The sequence below is a fragment of the Lissotriton helveticus genome, chromosome 5_1, assembly GCF_964261635.1.
Source record: "Lissotriton helveticus chromosome 5_1, aLisHel1.1, whole genome shotgun sequence".
NCBI classification, from domain to species: Eukaryota; Metazoa; Chordata; class Amphibia; order Caudata; family Salamandridae; genus Lissotriton; species Lissotriton helveticus.
In genome coordinates, this window is record NC_136065.1 from 1749267812 (window position 1) to 1749292008 (window position 24197).

A 24197-nucleotide genomic window follows, 5' to 3' on the forward strand; every position below is an offset into this window, starting at 1 on the left:
CCCCACTCACACCCCTCCGCAAAAAAAGACTAATAGCCAACTTTTTAAGAAACAAAAACCGCCATCAGTTTATTGTAGGTAGTCCAAAATATGAGTTCACAACTTGCATTTGTATGTCTAATAGCCGAGGGTGGATGATTAAGCATGTCCCAATTTTGTTTGTCCTGTACAATGGTTGCATGACAGAACTCAATTATGCTGTGCAGTTAGTTGAAATCTGTTGCATTTACCAGAACATTTAAGTGTGCCAGGATGCATGCAATATTAACTAAAGTGCATTCACTTTACTAGCTGCTGTCATGGGACTTCTGATCAGCTTGTTTGAATAATGTATTTGACTTTGTGGTTTGTGTGTTCCCAAGCCCTGATGGAGGCTGCAATGGTTGAGTTTAGTGTTACTGAAGAGAAGCACAATGTCTTCTGTAAAACTAGTCGCCATGAATTTGCGGAGTGAGGTGTGGTGTTGTTGTGCATAGCTTATTTCTGTTCAGAATTGTATTTACTGTTGTTTAGTGACAAATTGTGATCTGTACGGTTCTTGGCACTGTGTGGGATGCAAGAGATCGTTGTACTTGGTGTGTCTATTGAAGTTAGCATTTGTGGTTAGAGAGTAACAAGTTACCAGCTATACACCCATCGTGTGTTACTTATTTTGTTATTTTATTTATTGCAGGTTTATACCGCGCTGGCTTCGACTCCCAAGGGAGTATCTCCGCGCCTTTGGCTTCTACCAGAAAGGTTTAGGGGAAGAGCTAGTCTAGCAGCTATTCTAGTGATGGAACAAGAAAGTCTTCAGCATTTTTCTAAAAGGAAAGTGCTCTGCACATAGCCTGAGAGACTTTGGGAGACTATTCCAAAGGGAAGGCCCTGCCACTGAAAGTGCCTTACTTCCGTGTCTTGCCTTCTTTGCTCTAGGTACACAAAGAAGGCTTTGTTCGCTTGACCTGAGTGACCGAGAAGGTATATAGGGGACAAATTTGGTGGACAGGTATGCAGGGCCCATACCGTGGAGGCTTTTATGTATGGTGCAGCATACCTTGAACTTGGCCCTCTGTTTGACAGATAACCAATGTAGTTTTGTCAATCGAGGCTTTAAAGGCATTTCGAGGCGGGGCGTTAGGAACTAAGTGAGCAGCCGTGTTCTGGACCACCTGAAGTCTTGTTGTGACTCCCTCGTTAGCAGACAGTAGCAGGCCATTGCAATAATCTAGTCGACTCAGGATTAGAGCTTGTACCAGCGTCCTCCTAGTTGCATCTGGTAAAAGAGGGAACATTTTACGCAGCATGCTAATTACATGGAAGCAGGCTCCCACCACTTGGTTGCCATGTTGTTTGAGAGTGAGTTCCTGATCTAATCGAACTCCCAGATTCTTGACTGTTTGTTTAGGCTTGGGTACTGGGCCTAGGTCTTGTGGCCACCAGTCCGGAGTCCAGAGTAGTTTTATCTCACCAAACAACATGACTTCTGTCTTTCCAACGTTACACTGTAAGTAGTTGGAAGACATCCAGTGTGCCACTGCTTTCATGCCCTGAGAGAAGGAGTTCCTGACCTCGGGAGTAAGGATCTTAAAAGGAAAGAGGAGTTGCGTATCATCCGCGTAGGATATCGGGACGAATCCATACGTTCTCATGATGTTAGCCAGGGGTGCCACATATATGTTAAAAAGTGTGGTGCTCAAACATGAGCCCTGTGGCACCCCTTTGGAGATTTCAACTTCCTCTGACTGATACGCACCCATAGTTACTTGCTGGGTGCGATTTGTTAGACTTGTAGGAGGAAAGCTTGGTGCTTTTGTTTCTAGCGCGTAGCCATTGGAATTATGCGGCTGGAGAGGGCCAAATTATGCGGCAGGGTTGAGTAAATAATGTGTCAAGAAAAGGCAAATTAAGTGGCATATTGTGGAACATCTTGTAATAGTAATACTACATTTTTAGTTTAGTTTAGCCATTTATAGAGCGCATGGTTCCACCACCAGTGTGTTCCCACGCTGAAACAGATACTCTGAAAGGATACAGAGGCATTATTCGCATATCACACGTAGTCACTCACACTGGCCAGTGTGCTATATCTAGTGTGCTGTTAAGAATTACCATGTTTTCAGGTGTTTGCGAAATCTGGTTTTGCATGGTTCCGTTCTTAGGGCCATCGGTGAAGTGTTCCATGATTTTGCTGCGAGGTATCTGAAAGGTCGTGCCCTTATTCTAGCTTTAAATATTCTTGGTACAGTCACCAATGCCCTACCCTTGGATCTTAGGTTACGACATGGTGTGTTCTGTGTTAATAGTGGTTGTAAGTACTGTGGGCCTTTCTAGGTCTCGCCTAGGCAGCGCTTGCGCTGTCCCGTTGAGACATGCAGCATACACTTTAGTGTGGAAGCTTCATGGAAACTCCGCCCACTCGCGCCCATCATTTTCATTGGCTTGTGTCCTAAATACTGCCTTCCAATTGGTTGTAGGCTTGTTAGTCCCTCCTTGTGATGGACACAGCTACTGGCCGCTTTACTGCACAGACTACTTTCTTCCGGTGTCTCCATCCACTTCCTCAGCAGTCTGATGCCATCTCACTGTCCCCCTCCCTATTGCATTGCCAACGCTTGTTTTTGTCTCTCCCCACCGACTCGTTTATTTATTATTTATCTCTCCCCACCCGAGAACTCCCTTTATTTAATTATGTGTATACAGCCCATGCTGAGGCTCAAACGCTGTTCTCCAGCTTCAAAGTCAGCAGAGTTATATGTTGAGCCACCTCCTCCCTTCGACTTTCTGCAGCTACATTTTTTTTACTGTTATTTTATCTGTCCTTTTTTTAATTTGTCTCTCCCCACTCCCCTTCGAGCTGCTATTTATTTATTTATTTATGATTAGGTGATACATCCCACACTGAGGCTCGAACCCTGCTCTCCAGCTCCAAAGTCGACAGCTTTATATCTTAAGCCACATTCTTGCTTCAAGACAAGCCCCTTAAAGGGGTTTTCGTTTATCTGCCTCATCGAGTCACCCTCCCACCATGCACCCACCCATAACCCCTTCCTTCCTCCCTCTCGCTTTCCCTGAGCTGCCCCGTAACTGCATAGGAAGAAATGCACAAAGTTGTTCATGCTTGTTTTTCATGCCTAGAAAATATCCTTGGTACCGTGTTAGCCTTTGAATTGCGCATAAAACCATAAAGGGTGGCGGGTGGTAATTAGAGCAAGAGAACTGGATCTCAGAGTAAACGGTGAGTCAGGTGTGCTGCCGGGAGCACAGTGTCGGTGCTTCTGCTGAGGCGCCCCAAAATGAGTTTTCAGCCTGTTTAAGTCTCCTAAATAAAAGCTCCCTCTCACCTCTCCTCTGAGTCCATCACATTGGAGCCTCTATTTTATTAAAGGCTGCAGTTTTCTGCCGGGAACTGGCCACGCCTGATTGACTGGCCGCAAGCTCCACTCAAAGGACTGCCGCAGCCTCCCATCCCAGCGAAACCAGAGCCCCCGGCGAGGAGAGGCTCGAATTACAAAAGGTATTACGGGCGGCAGAGATAACAAGCTGCGCTTTGTCTGGGGTGTGTTCACAGCATCCCTCCTTTCTGTTCGCCAAGAAGCTAAGTTGATGGTTGTTCCTTGAGTACACTCAGAAAGAGGCAATTCAAAGCAGATCATCCGGCCCTGACAACCTAAACTCCGCTGCGAGTTAATACCTGGAGCTTCCTAAGCAACAAATCGTAAGCTCTCTCGCATCAGGCAGATGACACTATCTACAGTAATGGTGCTTGATTTCAGAATAACAAAAAAAAACAGAACGCAAATGTTTCACTTACAGTACTGTGAATACATTTAAACTCAACAGCATGTACGGTTACCTTTCTGGTAGCTATTGTAAGTACCCCTGAGTCAGGTTTCACGATGTAAGCATTTCAACAGATTTTTTAGAGTATTGGTGCTGAGCCCAGACTTTCAGGAAGTGCTTGGCTAATTGGTGTGCTGCGCTTCACAGTCCACACACTTGTCCTATATAGATGTTCACTTCGAGCTGGAGTGTAAGACTATCGCCTTTAGGTGGGTGGCTAGCGATGAAGACATCTTTGGAATTCACTCTTCGACTCATCATTGCTCTCCCTGGCACCCCCTCCCCTATTCCCGGTGGATGGCAAGTGAGATCCGTCAATTAGAGCGGCTCACGTCTATTGGTGAGATGTGAATGTGGTGGTAGCACAGTAACCGGCTCCGAGGGGGTAGTCCCTTGCTAGCCATCAGCCTCCCCTGCAATGCCACTTATGCCTCAATTCCAGTTATTAAAGTGACAGAATACAAGACATGAATAACAGTGTAGAGTGGGCGACCCACTAAGGTTACATGAGGCATGCACAGGCCAACTAGCAGTGAGAAATGGGGGCATATTACCAAGGGTGGCAATAGGCAATTATCGCCGGTTTAGCGGCCGTTTTCGGCCGCTAAGCAGGAATAATTCTATAGCTCTATTAGCAAGCTGTCGCTAACTAATGTTAGTGACAGCTTTTAGGCGATAGCGAGCGGTTTGGGGCCTGCTTTGCATGTCAGCGATATTTATCGCTAATGACATGCAAAGTGGGCTTACCCAACCAGTTAGCGACTGAAAGCAGTCACTAACATCGCTATCGCCTATTGGCAAGGCAGGCGTAGCAATGGAAATATTCTCGCTATCGCCAAAAACCAACGCCTGCTCAGACCAGTTCTTAGCGATGTTATCCAATGGGAGGTGGATAACATGGCTAAGAGCATTTCGTCACTAATGCGTGAATATCGCTGTATTCTCAGCGATATTCACGCATTTCGCCGCTATCGCTGGATATTGTAGCACAGTGGAGAAAAACGTTGCTAATAGCATGTTTTCTCCGCTAACATATCCAGCGATAGGCAGCGATAAAAAAATCGTCGCTAAGCCTATTTAGCCATAATTATTGCTACTTTTTTTTTTAACTTTATTTTCCATTTTTATCATACTTCAGTACATGTAATTCAAGGTAATGCATGAAAATTCGTATCCGTAAACTTAAAGCATTCATATAGTAACATTGAGACATCCCGCCTTTCCCTCCCCATCCTGCCCCCACCCACCCCCGCCTCCCCCCACCTAGAGTACTCTAAATAAGCAGCCAAGACATCAATGAGGTCGACCATCACAGTCAAGAGTGAGTCCAAAGTCCAATGTTCGAAGTTGAACTCGCTACGCGATGCAGTGTCTCTGGCTCATAGGCAGATGGTAATTTCAAGTCATTAATAGCCCCCCCAGCCTCCCCCTCCCCCATGCTACTCCCATACTTAGCGGACATTCACCTCTTCCCTTCCCCAGCACGTTCTCACATCTGGTTCAGCCCTCTAGCACAGCCTTGGCACCGATTCCATCATGTCCCTCCTGAGTATTGTGGCCCAGTAAGTAAGACCGCAGGGGGCCCCATATTTCCCTGGGAAGGGACCTCAGTGGCAGTTGGTCCGCATATGCATGTAAATTCTCCTGTCAATTGGACATGTCATCTATCCAAGCCTTAAATTTAGGCGCTCTGCCCCTGCCCTATCTGCAGGCAACCTGCCTACTAGCCAGAAGGATGCCCATTACCAGGAATTTGCGGTGTGGTGTTTTAATATCAGCAACCAGTCCCAGCAAAGCCCTGACAGGGATCGGTGTAACGGAAATCCCCAGCATCTCGGTTAGTCCCGCAAAGACCTCCTTCCAGTAGGCAGCCACTTGGGGGCAATTCCATCCTAAGTGCATGAAATCAGATGGGCTCTGCCTACATCTGGAGCATGGATCATCATCCCTCAGTTGGAGCCTGTGTAATCTCGCTGGGGTGTGGCATATGTGATGTAAGAATTTATAGTGTAGTAGCCGCAATCTACTGTTGCCAGATATTGCCTCAGTCTGAAGACAAGCCATTTCCCACTGGTCATCTGTTAGGGGTTCACACAGGTCATCATCCCATTCCCGTTTGGCCCTTGCTAGTGTATGTGGGGGTGCAGTGCGGACATGTGCATACAGCATAGAGATAACAGGAGCAGGGGCCTCAGCTTGTAGCATTAAATGTAGGGAGACAAAGGTTTCTGGCTCTTGAGGAAAACCTGGGGTCTTAGCAGTAGCGGTCGGCAGTAGGTGTTTCTGTAGGGCGGTGACGTGGGCAGGGGGAGGGGCAGGGTGGGGGGTAGTAATGTATGGATTACGGAGTTTTACAGGTCAGTAAACATTTAAATAAATAAAACGAATTTCGTTGTGCTCACTGCATCACAAAATGCGATGCAGTGCTCGCAACGAAATTCGTTTTATTTATTTAAATGTTTACTTACCTGTAAAACTCCATAATCCATACATTACTACCCCCCACCCTGCCCCTCCCCCTGCCCACATCACCGCCCTACAGAAACACCTACTGCCGACCGCTACTGGGTCTTAGCCCTTACGCTCTGCCGCAGCCTAGTGTATAGAAAAAGGTCCATAAAGGAGTAAATGTAGTCCCCGAAAAATTGTTCCTTTGTGCAGAATGTGCCTCCAATGTATAAGTCCCCCCAACTCGCATAGTGCAATTTAGTTCACAGGTTTTGACATATTTTTTTGTCCATGACAGGCAGCATGGGCCAGCACCGTAAATGTATTCTAGGGGAGTAGAACAGTTGCACCCCCTCGGCCCGTGCCAACCAGTTCCATGCTCTGACAGTGCAGTCCACAGTGGAGGGATCCCTACCTTTTTCTGCGACATGCGTAAACACATATCCTTGTGTTGGGACTGGGGCCATGTGTCCATCCTCTACCGCAAGGTGTGGCATGAACGGGGGGGGGGATGATATTATACTCAAAGTTCGGCAAATCAAACCCTCCAAAGCGGTACGGCAGTGTAAGGGTGGTCAGCTTCAGCCGTGCTTGCTTACCTCCCCATATTAACCTCACCAATTGCGTTTTCAGTGTTTTAAAAAAATGGGCGCCAGTATGGTAAGCACCTACCTACCGTCCTGCTATCCACGCCGTGAGGGAAACGGCTCCAGCGACCAGGGTGCCTAAAGCCAGCTGCATCTCCAGCCGTGGGGGGAACGGCTTCCGCCATCACGGTGCTTGCACGGCGGCACTACAATTCCCAGGTGCCCAGGAGGTTAGGGCGCACCTGCAACGTCATCGCAGCGCCTGGAGGCACTAGAAAACACCGTAGCGCCAGAAGCAGCGTGGGGGTCATTCAGGCAGTGCCTACCTTGCTGCTATCCACGCCGTGAGGGAAATGGCTCCAGCGATCAGGGTGCCTCAAGCCAGCCGCATCTCCAGCCGTGAGGGGAACGGCTTCCGCCATCACGGTGCTTGCACGGCGGCACTACAATTCCCAGGTGCCCCGGAGGTTAGGGCGCACCTGCAACGTCATCGCAGCGACCGGAGGCGCTAGAAAACACCGGAACGCCTCCCGCATCGCGGGACGCGTGCGGGCTAAGCCCGGGCAAAGGGCGGCCCGTCTGTGGCCGTCAGGGGTCGACAGTGAGCGGGCGGGCCACCCCTCTAAGCTGCTACAAAGGTGAGCCTATTATTATGTAATATGGGAAAACGTAATAATACCCCCACAATCCAGTCTACGAAAGCTCCCTCTGTCATACCTGCCTCAATTGAAAGTATGCTGGAAAATGCCTTTAACCTAGTCACCACTGAGATAGCTAATACTGAAAGAAGAATGTCTATGGGACTGTTGAGTTCATACTTAGAACCCCACAGAACCCCAGCCAGTTTGTACGACTGATACTTTGCCACTTTTCCCAGTGGTCACAATTATTAGAACTGTCTTGCCGGGAATTTCACCCCCTGTTTTACCAGTGGATAGTAATACTATTACCATCACTGACTTACAGCAAGATTTCACGGACCTTACTGTCATTCCCTCCTCGCCTCCCAGTGATAAGTCAGTTGGAGAGAAAAGGAAGAGAGGTCCCACTAAACCAACACCGAACAAGAGGAAACAACCACCCCGCAACAAAGGGCAACCTACCCCACAGAGTATGTGGTCTCGTGGGAAAACCACATCCAGTAGGGGACTTGACGTAGAGATTGTACCCTCAGTTGACATCAATACCGTCACTGCCTCTACAAGTTGTGAGCAAAACTCTGCCTGCACACAGACTGAGACAACCACGGGAAGTGCTCAACAGGAGACATTAAATGGGAACTTTATTGAAACTATAGTAGATTCCATTTTTAAACAAATGAAAAGTCAAATGGATAAGCAGTTTAATATGATTTTTAAAAGACTGGATAGATTAAAAAGCCTGGTGAAAAAGGAGGATGTAAAAAGGAAAGGTATTATTAGTATTGACCAGTTAAGGGGAGAGAGATTTCTGAAAGATGTGGAGGCTGTCAATAGGGGCATTATGGGGGAAAGGCCCACCTGTGGTACATTGGATACTAAGAGTGTAACCAGGGACAGCATCACAGGGAGAAACCAGCTTCAGCCAACACAAGGTTCGACTGCGAATAAACCACCCCAGACCATGCCACAGGTACCAGATAGGCAGCCCTGTTCCACTGGTGGGGTGGCGGGAGCCCCAACAGGGCCTGCTTCTGTGAAACCGGGGAAACCAGAAAATGTCGTCTCCAACAACCGGTCTACCAATGTTACCCGGCCCAAAAAACAAACAGGGCCATTCCTCTATTTGCCCCCTGAAGCCTGCCCGTATGTTTTAATCCTAGCAGGAGCCCCCCCCCCCCCTTGAAAGAGGATCAAAGAGAGTCTTGGGTTCAGTTAAAAAATAAGTGTGTTGATTGGCTGTCTAGGTACAAAGGTGTTGGGATGCAGATTTCTAGCGAAATCTTGACAGTACGACGGGTAGGTTGGGTTGGTCCCTCGCCTAAGAACATCAATGGAGATTGTATCGTCATGAATTTCAGGCATCCCTCAACCGTAACATATCTTCTAAACAGTAATAACACCTACTTCAGCCCTTCAACCGCTGTGACCCCTCAATCTCTGGGATATTTTTACAGACCCCCACAGAGACCATCCAACCCAGCTACACCAATTTACCCATTATTTAACAGATTTAGTGCCCTATCTGACCTAGAGAGCCAGGGTTGACTATCCACGGGCTCCCCAGATGTCACAGAAAGGCCCATGACCAAAGATAATGCCTCCCAGTGTAACAACAAACTAAGCACCATCATTACTGTTCCCAAGCCTTGTACGGAGGTTATATCGCTAGGGAAACTAAATACAACTGATCCTGTTACCCCAGCCACTACTCCTACCGCTACCGATAGGTTAACCGTGCTAAGCTGGAACATTGCTGGTCTAAAAGCAAACTGACTGGATTCAATGGATCAATAAATTCGACATCCTAATGTTCCAGGAAACACGGTGCACTAGTAGTCTCCTCCTTGAAGGCTATACTTGTCATAACCATATTGAACCATGTCCGGCCGCGGGACGACCTAGTGGAGGCTTATCATTATGGGTAAAGATTACCGCTGGTGGAAAAACCAAAACTCTGGTGACCAATGATGAAAGTTTTCAGGCTTTTTTAATAATGATTTTATATCTCAACCAAATAATAATTTTATAAGGCTGTTTGATTTTATTGATAACATTTTGGATGGACATACCTACGGAAAATTTGATGGGATTATTTTGGGCGGTGACTTCAATGCCTACATTCACAAGGGTAACACCAACTCAGCTGCCCCTTTCAGTCGGGTGCTACCTTGTAAAAGAGGGGAGGAACTACTTAATCACATAGCCACTCGTGACCTAGTCAATGTCATGGAGATTGCCAGCCACATTACGGACGAAGACCCCCTGGCTACATATACAGGGCGCGGCTGTTTCTCCACAATTGACTATGTATTTATTTCCTCTCTACTTGTGGACTGTTTAATAAAGGCTGACGTCCCTAGCACTGTATACAGTGAACACAATCCAATCTGACTATTTTTAATTCTATTAAAAGATTGGATACGCGACAGGAAATAGGGGCAACTAACTTGGTGGCATCAACTGATAAACTCAGAGTAATCTGGAAAGGGATAGACAATATGGGGCTTTTAGCATGCATTATTAATAAGTACCCCCAATTGGTTGACACCTGCTTATCTAGCGATCTCCAAGGCCCTGATATTATTGTGGCCTTCGCACGGTTATGTGTGGCTTTTAAAAAGGAGATCTCCAAACCAGTCACACGCCCTAACAAAGATCCCAGGTGGTTTGATAGCTCCTGTTCCAAAGCAAACCGGGAACTATGGGAGGCTCTTTTAGCAGAACCACGGGACCAGCCCCTGGTAAGACTATTGAGGGCACATTATAAGCGCACCACAAAAACTCGGGCCGAAGAACTATTAAAGGACCAGTGGGAATCCCTTGCCCGCACAGCTGCTCTCAAAGATGTTTCCGGGTTCTGGGGCGAGGTCAAATCTCTGAGGTCTATAGGATCAAATATCACCCCTATCAACTGTAATATATCAGGTAAAATGTGGGAAGACCACTTCACAAATATTTATGCTGCACCTTGCGCATCAGTTGACATCACCTACCCAGTTATGGCACTTAACATCACGATAACGGAGGTGGAAGACGCTATAAATCAAAGCGCCGGCAATAAAACACCTGTTCTGATGGATTATCCATCGATCAAATTAAATCAGAGCCTGAATTTTGGTCACCTCTATTGTGTAATGTCTTTAACAACTTGTCCCACACCACTGCCCCGGAGACCTGGTCTAATAGTATTATTGTCCCCATCTTTAAGAAGGGTCACAGACTCAATCCTAGTTGTTACCGTCCTATATCTTTAATTGATAACACCTTGAAGATCCTAGGTAGAGTAATTTTTAATAAGATCAGGGCCTGGGGGGAGGACAATAAGATTTTACACCCGTGTCAGCTGGGTTTTAGAAGTAACGTGGGGACTATGGAGCAATGTCTGAACTTAAACCTAATAATGGGCAAATACATCATAGCCAAAAAAGTCCCTTTGTATTTAGGTTTTATGGATTTAAGTTCAGCTTTCGATTTTGTTAACCGCTCCCAATTATAGGTGGTTCTTTTAAATTATGGCTTGGACAAAGCACTTGTATATTTTTTGGCCCACCTGCACAGTGACTTGAAAGCCCGCGTTAGAATAAATAATGAAGGGGAGGTTTCAGAGGACATTTTATTAGGCAGGGGGGTTAGACAAGGTTGTGTCTTAGCCCCCCTGCTTTTTATCTTGTATATAAATGAATTAAGTAATTCATTGTCCAAACAAACTAGTGATGTCCACAGTATTAATGGTACATTACTCCCCTGCCTCCTATACGCGGACAACGCGGTCCTTATGGGCCGCACACCCAAAGCACTGCGCACTTTAATAACGGGCTTTGTCTCCTATATGGCGGATCTTGGCCTGTGTACTAATTTTAATAAATCATATATAATGTTGTGTGGGCACAAAAAACATAGCATTCAGCATATTGAGTCTGGGAGCGATGCCCTAAAAAGCACTAGCACTTTCCCCTACCTTGGCCTGATGTTCTCTAACACAGGATCCTGGCAGCCCTATGTGGCCCATGGGAGGAACAAACTGGGTAAGGCAATAAATTCTATAATTAGCATTCGACAACCTAAACGTGCTGAGATAGTAATCCCGCTACTACAAATTTACCGAAGCCAATGCCTACCTACGGCAACCCATGGTGCAGAGGTGTGGGGGTACTCAAATAGCGCCAGTGTACAGATTGAAGAGAACAGACTCTGTAGAAAGGTTCTGGGGGTGTCTATCTCAGCACCCACCTATGTTTGCCACAGGGAGCTGAATCTTTTCTTTGTGGAGGACTTCATCAGGTCAAGACCAGCACTATTTTGGTTAAAGATATGGCAGAACCCCGCAGCTTCTTTAACCCAAGAAATAATTATGGATTGCCTAAAGTGTGACAGGGCAAATTACATACCTTGGTTGGGGGCAGTAAAAAGAAGCTTAGCAAGCGTGGGTATGGAGCATCTATTCTCCTCCCACGAGCCACCGAGCAAGCACAACATAAGCTAGTAAGAGGGGCATTGTATAATTTATATCAGAAAGAAAGAGAAACGGCTGAGCACCACAAACCTGCCATCATAAGATATATTCCCCTCCTGTCTCAGGATGGTAGGCCTAACAACATGCCGCAGGGATATCTTAGAAAAAATTTGGGGAGGTGGAACAGACTTTTGCTCTTTCGTGTCAGGGATGGAAGCATCAAATATTCTTTATCATTCCCATTGGGCTTCAACAAAAACCTGGAGAAATTGCAATGTCCCTGTAATCTAGGGGGTAAACAAAGATTGTTACACTTTTTGTTTTTCTGTAGTTTTTATGCTTGATATACAAAAAATTACCTAATTCCCTACTTTAAAGAGCATGCTGTGGTGGATTTTAATTAAGGGTGGGCGGCCAGCTACGCTCCGTGCACGCAGTGCACGGAGTGCCGTCTCCTACGCATTTTGCGTAGCGGGCGTAGCCAGGCGGCACTACGCGCGCTCCGCAGACGGAGCGTAGCCGGCCGCCACCCGCCTCCCTCCCGCCCTCCCTAAATACAGCAATAAAAGTATAAAAAGCTATTAAAAACACTTACCTTGTCTGCCGCGTCCCCGGGGCTCCCTCTCGCCGTCCCGCGATTCTCGCCGCCATTTCGGGTCCTAATGCGCATGCGCGGGCGGCCGCGCATGCGCATTTCTCATGAGGAATGCGCATGCGCGGCCGCCCGCGCATGCGCATTAGTATCCGGGTCGGTGGCGGCGCCAATCGCGGGACGGCGAGAGGGAGCCCCGGGGACGCGGCAGACAAGGTAAGTGTTTTTAATAGCTTTTTATACTTCTATTGATGTATTTAGGGAGGGCGGGAGGGAGGCGGGCGGTGCGGAGTGGGGCTACGCGGAGTGCGCGGGTGGGCGTAGTTGTGTGCCCACTTCGCGTAGCTCCGCGGAGCCCCACTCCGCACACTACGCCCAGGGTTAATTTTAATGTAGCATTTAAGGAACTATTACTGTTGAGCTGTGATGAAGTAATTTTCAGAGTAAGCTGCTTCCTCCAATCAGCGATACGTTCCCGAGCAACTATGAATATGCCCTGATAAATTTATCACTCGCACATTATTGCGGTTTCGTATAAGAGTTTGAATATTTATTTATCTATTGCACATCTGCACCTTATAGCAGTCCCCACTGTACATTGATGACACTTTGCAAAACGTTTTTTTAATGCTTGATACACAGCTAATCAGTTTATACAATGTTTACATCTACTAATTGTCAGCTTAGACCATAAAGTGATGTATTTTTATAATGATATAATTAGATAGCTCCCACCTAATATAGACCGTTAGGCAACCAATCCACTGATTGGTTGTGTTATCTGTAAATTGTTTTATATTCTTTTAATTGATTATTATGAGGATTGTTGTGATGATCATGTACTTTTATGGATGTTTTTATATATCCGAATAAAGATTGTTTGACTTGACTTGAATAAATATAAAAATTTGGGCAATATAACCATTTTAATGAGGGATATCTTCCCAGCCATTGAGAGGGGTAATTTAAGCCAGCTAGTGATGTTGTCTGTAACTCTGTCCATAGCACGCCCATAATTAGTCCTCATCAGCACGTCCTTGTCTCTGGTGACATGAATTCCTAAGTACTTAAAGTCATCTGTCTCCCACATCAGTGGGTAATCCAGCTGATGCGCTGGCGTATTGTCTGTAAGGGGAAAGACCGCAGACTTGCTCCAATTTATCTGCACTCCCGCTATCGCCCCAAAATTTGTAATTTCACGTAAGATGGGGTGAAGGTTTTCACGTGGCTCGTGTACATACAGCGTAATATCGTCAGCATAAAGTGACACCAACAATTGCCTAGTGGGGTATATGAGGCTCCTTTGGTTATGATGTTACAGCAACTTGGCAGCCAGTGGTTCTATTGCTATGGCAAATAGAACGGGGGAGAGGGGACACCCCTGTCTCGTCACTCTGGTAATCGGGAAGGCCTCCGAGCGGGAGCCCTTGCAGGAGCCCTTGAGGAGAACCCTTTTTAAACCGGACAGAATAAAAGCGTCGCCGGCAGAATAGATAGAAGCCGGCTCACAGTGAGACTGCAACAATAACTGAAAAGAACAACGTGCATTGAGCAGAATCAGGGAGTCTACTTGGGAAGTATCTGATTAGACAGTTGGGTGATTTTATTGGGCTCTGTAAAGTTTTCCACTTCATGAGTGTCGTGTTTGTGTTTTCAGGGAATCGGAAGGGACGTATATTTCAACCTTTTTGTTCTCTCCTTGTTAACAGTGTTTGGTCTGCTATAGTATAACTCTTCTGAATTATTATTGGGCCTGTCCTTGCAGTGCTCATGTATTATAGCGTAAGCTGCTTGTGAGACTACATTTACTGTTAGTGGCAGTGTTCTTTCCTTATGTTGGCGCTGTTCTTGTGTATAGTCTTGGGATGTGGGTTGTGTGAGCTCTGGTCCTGCGTCAGCCTTAAAAATGTGTGGGTGCTGTTTTTGTTCTGACTATTTACCTCAGCTGGTTCCATTCTTGTTTGGGCTGTGTGTCTCCATCTTAGTTGCGATAAGGAAGTGCTGCTGCTAAACATTGGTCCTCTTGATGAAGCCTGTGGGGTTCACTGCAGATACTCCTCACCCAAAAATAAACGAGCCTCTGAAATACTCTGTAGAGGTGACACTCCAGGATAAAAAGTTGATGAGATGACGGAATGGCAACTGCATCAGTGTGTAGAGTGTCGTAGACACCATGCTGAGCAGTAAGACAGGGGCTGTGCATGCCTGGTACAAAGGCCTTTAACGTGCACATAGATTTACAGATGCTCTGTTGTGCTGCCTTGGTGTAAAAATTAAACGCTTTGAATTTATAGACTATTTAATTACAGTATTTTGTAAAGCTCTTCTTCACCTAGATACATTAAAACACTGTTCATTATAACAATAATAGCATATTGAGTATGAGAATAAGAATAGAGAAAATATATCACACAAAATACTAACCAGAGAGTTGTTAGGTAAGGGGGTAATAAGAGGGGTACGAGTGATTAAGTTTAAAACACATCAATTCAATTATTAAATATTTTACATCTAGCATATTAATGGTCGGAACCTGTACCTTTACTGCGTTATGTGGCTGCAGCGCATGCCTTGTAATTATGAATTTACTGAATTCTCCCCACAGTTTGTCACTCTATTTGCAGTTTTTTCCCAAAATATTTTGTTTAGCTCAAATGGATCAAATTAATTCTGCCAGAGAACTTGCTGCACAATTTCGATAACCGTGTCAGATTATTTAGATACATTTGCCATATAACTCTAGTAGCCCTTGCAATGGGATGTCTGCACTGGGTGGTCTGTGAGCTGTCGTTAAATTAAGTAATTTCTAATAACATGACTTAAGCACATTGGCGGAGCCAATAGCTCTGGCTGAACACTTAGAAGATCCAAATGGCGAGAACGATTGCATTGCAAATGCTTGTTTTGATAGGATACGGTGACAATGGCACATTGCCCTGAACACGATTCTCTTCTCTACTGGCAGCCAGTGCAATTCTGCTAGGGCTTTCTTTGCGGAGGCTCTTCTCGGGAGGCTTAGTACCAAGCGAGACGCCGCATTATGCAACGTCTGTAATGTGGACAGTCCTATTTTTTTGTGGCACCTGGATATAGTACATTGCCGTAGTCCATTTGGAAAGTAAACTTGGTAACACTGTCTGAGCATTGGTTGCACCTCATTAGTACCAATTTAACACCCAAATTTAGCAATAAGCATCAGAAGTGTGATCTGTGCAGCATTGCGCTGCAACAAGTGTTGTTGCATCTTTAGTAACTTTTGAACTATTGGAGGTAAAAAAAAATGGTTGAAATCTGCAGATTATGCAGCAGATGACACATTATGTGGCAAATGCTGCAGATCTATAATTAAACGAAAATCGCTGCAGCTGCACAATTGCATAATTCCTGTGGCCCTGGATTAGCATAATTTGGTTGGTTATGCAATGCATTGCATTGGCATATGATACATGATTAGGCAATGTGCACATTGTCGGTCCTTAGCTTGCAAAACTTCACACTAGACATCTGCAAGCAAAGGCAGCACATCAATTTTCACAGTTCCGGCAAGACAAGAACTTGAAGCAGTCTCTCTCAAGTGAAAAATTTGAAAAAGTTTATTCGGATGAAAAACGGAAATTAAGCAATACACACTAAATCTGGGGGAGATTAACTAATATTTGGGCAAGACACAGTGCAGCAAAGCAACAGAAGAGTGCAGGAATGTGCCATATCTACTAAGATATAGCACATTTCTGCTCTCTTTTTGTGCCTGCACATCTGTGGCTGCCAAGCACCAGCACCAACGCCAACGCTGGCACCCTTGCATCATCATGCAAGGTAGTCTGTGCTACTGCCAGGATTATTTTTGTGTAGGAAGGGATACTTTGCTGCATAAAAATAATCCTCTGAGTCTTTATTCCCTTTCCTATGTATGGTGCAAAATTCAGCTCTTGAAAAAAGAGTAAACAATAGGTAGAAATATAAATGTTTTTTCTCTTTACACTCTACCCTGGGAAGATATACCACTTTAATGCATTTCCAGGATTACTATTGTTGGTAAATCTGGGAATGCTCCAAAAACAAAGACCACATGTGAGGGAACACCTATGCTCCACCCATGGAATTCCTTCACAGGGCAGAGTAACGCACTGTCTTGCTTTTCTCCAGATTTAGTATGCCATCCACAGCCACACAAAGGTGGCTCTGTGTGGCATAGTAGATCTCATTTAAGGGTTTGTGTTGCCCTTGTGTTACCTTGTGTGATGCAAGGGTAACAACTTAAGCCCGTGATATACCTAGCCACTTTTATTCTGGAAGAAACAACATTTTCATTTGCCTTAGCTCAATTAAAATCCCATGCATTTAAGTGAGCGACCTCAGGCAAATTGTTTTAGTCAATTTGCCTCCCTTTCCTGTTTTATCTGGGTGAGCTACATACAATGTTTTACATCTGGTGAGGGAGGCAGCCTTTACAACGTGGGCTGAACCACGCATGCTGTTTCCCCCCAAGCAGAACCATGCTTGCCTTATCCAAGCATATGCCTTAACCATGCATTTGCGTGGTTAAAGCAGTGCACGGTCTAGATGTGCGGATGAGCAGACACAGGAAGAGAAGTCTGGAGAGGGTACTCTGGGACATGGTCTGGTAAGTGAGGCTGGGGCTGGGTTTTTTGGGGTGGGAGTAGTTTTTTAGGGCTTGGGGGTTGAGTTTGCTTTCAGGGTTTGGGGAGGGACTGGGTTGCTTTAAGGGCTCGGGGGGTCGGGTTGTTTTTGGGGTTTGGGGGGGTTGGGGTTGCTTTAAAGGCTCAGGGAGGCTGGGTTGTTTGTAGTACTCCGGAGTGTCTGGGTTGTTTATGGGGCTTGGGGGGGGGGCATTCTTTTTAGGGCTCGGGGGTTCAGAGTTGTTTCAGGGCTCAGGGGGTCAGGGTTGTTGTTAGGGCTGGCGGGGTGGGGTTGTCATTAGGGCTCAGGGGAGTGCAGGTTTGGTTTTAGGGCTTTTCAAATCACAATTGGTTAATGCAACCACTGCAGATGCTTTGTGAGCAATCAAAGAGAACTAGAATTGGGACATGGCACAGGGGGAATGTAAAGTGCTATGACATTCCAGCCTGTGACTGAAGTCACTATGAATAAGCATGGTATTGTTTTAAAATTGTATTGCACACAGTATACAAGAGACGTTGTAGTGTATGGTCATCCATTTCAGGGGTTTGTAGCAGTAAAGATATTTGTAGAGCTTCTTATTGCTCAGAAGTGTATAATTTCTGGTATTTATCACTTTCCATTCACTCTTTGCTTGGTATTACTTGCAAGAAAATATCATACAAAGGATCCCACATTTGACAGTTGAATGTCACTCGTAAGTGTATGAAAAACATTGAAATGTCTCATATAGGCAATCTGAAAACTTAGCAGCTTCGGCTCGTAAGGTAGGTCACTGTCTGCAGTCTGCACACATTTGAGTTCAATGTCAGTAAGGCTGCCTCACATTCCACGCAGGGTCTCTCTCACATCCTAGTGCTTCCATTTCTGGTGCTTTACAGCAGTTTTAGGAGTTTCTCATTGCTCAAAGGGGTGCAATTTCTGAAATGTATCTCTTTCTCTGGACTTCCATAGTTTGATTTTGGTCACGAGGAAGAGTCACTCATAGTCGTTGAATCTCACTCCTAATTACACAGAAATTATGAAAATGTCACACATAGGCAATCTGAAACTTTGGCAGTTATGACCATGTATATAGTAGAGGGTCAACAATTCTCAGAAAATCCTTTGCATGTTGACTAAATGAATTCCACAAAAAAGACAATCTGCAGATCCTGCTGCTCTGTTGTTGCTCTGCTTGAGAAACAGATTGTATGCAGCAATATCTGCTCTAGCTAATTATGGTCCCAGGTGGCTAACAGCGCCCTGATGTAAATAAATCATTACTACTTATTATCGCTTGTCCCCTGAAGCTCTGAAGAGTGTGCACGCTACTCATTTACTTACGAAATGTACTTTTCCGTCTTGTTAAATTTCTTCTCAAGGTACTTGGCCGACGTCTTGCTGGGAATCTTCACCATGGAGAGCTCTTTGTTGTACCTTGTCAGGTTGCAGGGCATCCTGCAGATGCAATAATTGGTGTCTTTCTCAGCAAGGAGGCCTACAGAAAAGAAGGCATAACAATAATGTCAGCAAGTGCTTGAACTCATTAGCGGTACGACAAACTAGGAACAACACAGACAGTTAGTGGAACAGACACTCTGCAAGAAAACAATCCTTTAATTTCCGGGTTACAGATGGGTTACTCTGTTAATTTCCCAGTTACAGCTGGGTTACCCAAACCATAGAAATTATCTGGTTTAGTATATTTAGTCTGTTTAGAATTTAAGATCTCTTCTGGTAAACATCTATTTTGAAAAAGCAACTGAAACAGAGCCCTGCACATTTTTAATTCTATTGACTTGAATGGCTCAGCCTCAGCCTTGATGACCCTTTGGAAGCTTGAACCCCTGAAAGTTGGGTCATTGGTATCACCACTCAACGTTCTATAAATCACCTAAAAGCAGCCTCTCAAATTGTTTACTATCTATTCATTGCCATGAATTAGCATGATGCCTCTTCGCCACGCTAATCCCCCTTTGTGCTTTTCCACACTTTAAAGTTAATAGACATTATTTAGCCCTAAGCAGCCCTGTGATTAAAGCAGGGGTATTTCCCGCAGCTGGTCAGGATGACAGCAGATCTCTCTCTTCCACCTCACAACATGTATTTTTTTGTTTGTTTTTTGCAGAGAAACACTGCATCCCTTTGTAGAGGATTTTACATCTTTTAAAACAACTGCTGAAATGAAGCTTTACCTGATGCCAATTGAAACATTAAAGAATGAGACATCAGTGGCCCTCAACATTTTGAACAGGTGCAGCACTGAGCCTGTCATGGCACAGCAGGTGGTGCGATGTGCACTTCAAACCTTTTCGTAGAGGATGGCACCTGCCTGTCAGCTAGAGCATAGTTAGTTACGGCGTGGTGAAGCTGTTCCAAATAACCCTTACCCACTCAATGATGGCTGCTTGTTAACACGTGGAACACCAAAGAATCAACACAAACATCAGGTCTCCAACGGACAGCAGCAGGGCTTTCAGGATGTTGACTTGGAATATCACCCAAGCAAAAATGGTGTCAGAACTCGCACATGCACTAGCTCATCCATCTTTATATTCACCTCAGTGACTTGAGCACCCTCTACAGAGATCTGTTGGCTACCAACATCCTCTGCGTTGTCATTAAGCAGTTTTGACAATGGTCCAATTCAAGCTCTGAAGAGTGTGGTAAATAAATAAATAATACCCTATTTTTGACTAGACTTATAGCATAACAGATAGCTCAATAAATAAGAGTCAAGATTCGAGGTAGTAGGAGTTTGTGCAGGTTTATTACAGCATAAGGACAGGATCAGGACAACCTGCATAGGAACAGAATGACAGGGCCCAGCAGGACAACTGGGGCCCAGCAGGGGAAAAGAGGCCCAGCAGCTGCTGGGACTAGGTCTGGGATGAGCGCGCTAACATTCAATAACAAAACACAGGCATATATACATAGCGCGAACACATAGCATTACATTGCAGTAGGCGTAGCAGTGGGTGGAGCAGAAGGCGTGACGCGTAGCAGTCGCGAAAGATAACAGTAAAAAGAGGTGTAACTGGGAGTATACATAGACATGTGATGCAAACGTAACAGAATATGTCATGAATGGGCGGAAACATAGGAGGGGGCTACCTAAGGAGCCGGGACCTCTAACCTAATGGTGCGCGAAAACTGGCAATGACGTGTTACTAGGAGAAGCTGGGGGCTATGAACTCTGTGTTAGGAGCAGAGACTAAAGTCTGGAGGGTCGGAGCGACATGTACCTAAACCCTATCTGGTATCTAATGTTTAGGGAACATGTTGATATAAACTAGACGTCATGAGGGGAAAAGCTAACTTGACTCTAAGACTGGACCATGCATTATTCTACATGTAGTGCGTGATGGAGAATATTAAATGACCATTAATACAGTATTTCTCTAACATGGAGACGAGAAGGCTAGACAATGACGGAAACTATTGATGCAGTTCAGTAGCTTAGGAATGCAGAGGAGGAGGACTGAACTGATAACTGGAACTATAACATACTTTTGGCAGACTCAGAGGCAGAGCCAAGCTGCACCGGGCACTGCGAGGCAGGAAGTAAGTGAAGGGTCGAGGATACAGGTGGGGGCTGTATCGCTCCTCAGCGAGGCTTTCAGGAGACAGGAGCTGAATCTGTGGTCCGGGCCCTTTTGAGGCCTGGAAACGGGGATTTTATAATGGAATAACGTGCACACTGGGAAACGTGGCAACATTACTTTACATAGGCCTGATATTCGTAGTATTCACGAGGACTGGAAAATAGCATACTAGAGGTGGACACAACTGTAATTGCGTCATTAATCGGACATGGGGAATAACATATGCATATTGGTCATGCACACATAACATATGATGGATGAGGCGTAGGGACACAGAACATGGCAAAATTTACTTTTCCACATTCCCTCCTTGTCACTACGTTTCCATCAGGAAACATCAATTTTCATGATACCATCTATCATTTCATACAGTACCATTTGCTCGTCTCGAATTGTCTTGGAACGGGATTTAGAACGAGGCTTGGGACTAGGAATACAAGAGGTAGCACACATGCTGCAAATCGCAGGGCCACATTGTATACAGAGGCAGCAGCTGAATATGATCGCTACTGCTATACTTAGATAGGACAGGACTTTCCATCCCCATGCGGAAATTATATTCCAGAACCAACCGGACCATGTCCAGGTGCCTGGATCTTGATGTAACAGATGGGCAATTTTATGGAGTCTGGTTATAGCTGAATAAACAGACGGCGCGTTATTTGGAATGAAAATGCAGCAACTAGATCCGATGACTCTACAGGCCCCGCCCCTATCGGCCAGTATGACGTCAAGGACGAGACGATTTTGCAAAATGACAAATCTCATAGCAGATTGTTCTTCGGTTAGGTTACCTAGAGCAGAGGCAGTCTCATTTACTACAGCTTCAAGGGTTCTTGTTAACCTACGGATCAGTTTACTATTCTGGACAGGTCCTACGAAGAAGAAGAAACCTTTATTGAAATCTGTATACTGTTCTAGAGTAGTTTCAGTATAATCGACAATTGGGGACTCCCTTCTATGTCTAATGTGTACTAGATGTGTGTTTCTGTGATAATCAGATGGGGCTAGAAAAACAGGTGGCAGTAGGAAGGCAATATAACAGGTTCCCTCCCAATCGAGGGGCAGACGGACATATGCAGTTTGACCACAGATAAAATAAGAATGACGTGAAGCTTTGAAAACAGATTTCCCACTGTCACTATACTTGATAACAGTAGTACAATCACTATGACCTACATGTACAGAACCATAATTATGGACACATAATTCGCCTTTGACTGGTAGTACTGAAATAGCAGGCAAGTCTGGAGTAGTATCAGACTGAACATTCAGGACCATGAAATTCGACGAATAATTACCTAAATTATATACTTCGTTTTCTAGATCTAAACCTGTTCTGTGGGGGAGACCTTGCTTGTCTGGAAAACATGTACTGTTAAGAAAAGACATATCTGTTGAGGATGACGTTAACGTGGACCATGCTCCACACGAACCATTGTGTGAGAATGGATAAGGAAAGAGTGGCAGAACTCCCTTCGGTGTCTGGAAAGGGGGGAGTCGACCACACACCCAACAATTAGTGGCATTGCTGGTCTGGTGTGAATAATGTAACATACGGATGAATGTGTTGTTGCGCATAGCGAGGCGGTAAGAATATTCGTGAGGAGGCAGATCACTAAACGTGTGCTCTACTGTAGCATTAGTAGACATATTTACATGAGGAACTGGAAAACACAGGAAAAGTGCGTAGCTGGTGCAGGAAATCATTATGCTGAGAAACAATATGAAACTCAGAAAAACGATACATTGAAGTGAACTTCGACTGACTCTCTCACTATGGGGGTCTATTTTATACATGTCAGAAACAATCTAACCGTTTCACCTAGGGGAGGACTTATACAATCAAACTGACTGACTTATTTTACTAGACCTTAATTTGAGCTTATACTTCTGTTGCGGAGTTTTCTCTAACAAGGGAGGGGTTGTAATAATGTCTTGTGCGGGACAGTCCTTTAAAACAATGTTCTGGCAGTCCTTCGAATCCTGGAAATCCTTGGAAATGTTTTTGGAGACTGATTTCAATGGATTGAAAAGTTTTACATGAGAAAGGTGGACCCACCCCTTCCTGCCTTCCAACTTGACGGCAGTTCGGGTGGTCAAGAGGACCTGACGTGGCTCCTTCCAACGTGGTTCCAGCGGACTTGATCTGTCGAAATTTCGGACCATCACAAGGGAGCCTGGAACGATCTCGTGCGGTGCCACCTCGGTATTGTCTGGAAATGCGGCGGCAACCTGTGAACGACATGAGTTGAGGGCAGACATCAAGGAAGCTAGGTAATCTGTCAGCATATTACATGAAACATCGATAATACTTCGGGGTCTAGGAGTACCCCACATGTTAGGGGGGCGGCCGAATACGACCTCATACGGGGACAGACCTGATCTGGAATGTGCGACCATGCGCATATAAAATAAAGCGACTGGCAGAGCTATTAACCAGTCCACACCTTTGTCTTTACAGACTTTTGCAATGCGGATTTTCAGAGTCTGATTATGTCTCTCTACGAGACCGGCTGCTTCAGGATGGCGTACACAATGGAACTTCCACTGGTACCCTAACAAAAGGGAAACGTGCTTCATTAACTCTGAGGAGAATGGCTGACCGTTATCAGAATATACGACTCTAGGGAGTCCGTATCTAGGGAAAAATTCACGAACCAACTGCTTGGCAGTGGTCGCGGCTGTGTAATCTGGGACTGGATATGCTTCTGTCCACCTGGACAAAGCGCATACAACTACAAGGACATACTTGAAACCTCGACATCGCTCCATCTGAATATAATCCATCTGGAGGACCTCAAAAGGGTGGTCAGGGGGCTGGAAACCACCTTGTTCCACCGGGACACTTTTACCTGGATTAAACTGACAACATATCATACAGGTACGGACTTTCTGCTTGGCTGCAGCTCGTAAATGCTTGTTGAACCAAATGTTCTGGATACTATCTAACATAGCTTTTTCTCCTAAATGTGCTGGACTATGTGCGGTATTGATAATGACTTGAACCATAGAGTCGGGGAGAAACCATGTGGCTCTACCCTTCGTTAACCATCCTTGATCTGTCTGGACCCCTCCTTGTTCGGACCATTTCTTGATTTCATCGGGAGTAGCATGTAACTGGATATCTATGACATCTTGTGTAGGGTCCTTAACTGTCATGCATATAATCGGATCTGAAGTATGTGTCATGTTAACTGGAATGTCTGGAGTCTGTGCTGTAAGCTTGGCTGTGCGGTCTGCTAGATCATTACCTTGGGAAATAATGTCAGTAACTTTCGTATGTGCTTTGCATTTCATGATAGCAATAGATGTCGGTAAATGTATGGCATCTAACAGGGCTTGAATAAGGAGACCATGCTGAATCTTGGTTCCATGAGAAGTCATGAAACCTCTCTCCTGCCAGAGCACTCCGAAGTCGTGTAC

The 24197-nt window shown here is 45.4% G+C and overlaps 1 protein-coding gene across 1 annotated transcript in view; it reads right to left on the reverse strand.

The window, feature by feature from the left end:
• ASIC2 (acid sensing ion channel subunit 2) overlaps window positions 1–24197 on the reverse strand; it is a 1943108-nt gene that overhangs the window by 242509 nt on the left and 1676402 nt on the right. Inside the window, exon 6 of the mRNA XM_078645029.1 lies at window positions 18511–18664. Within this exon, the coding sequence (XP_078501155.1) occupies window positions 18511–18664 (154 nt within the window). The remainder of the gene's footprint in view (window positions 1–18510; window positions 18665–24197) is intronic.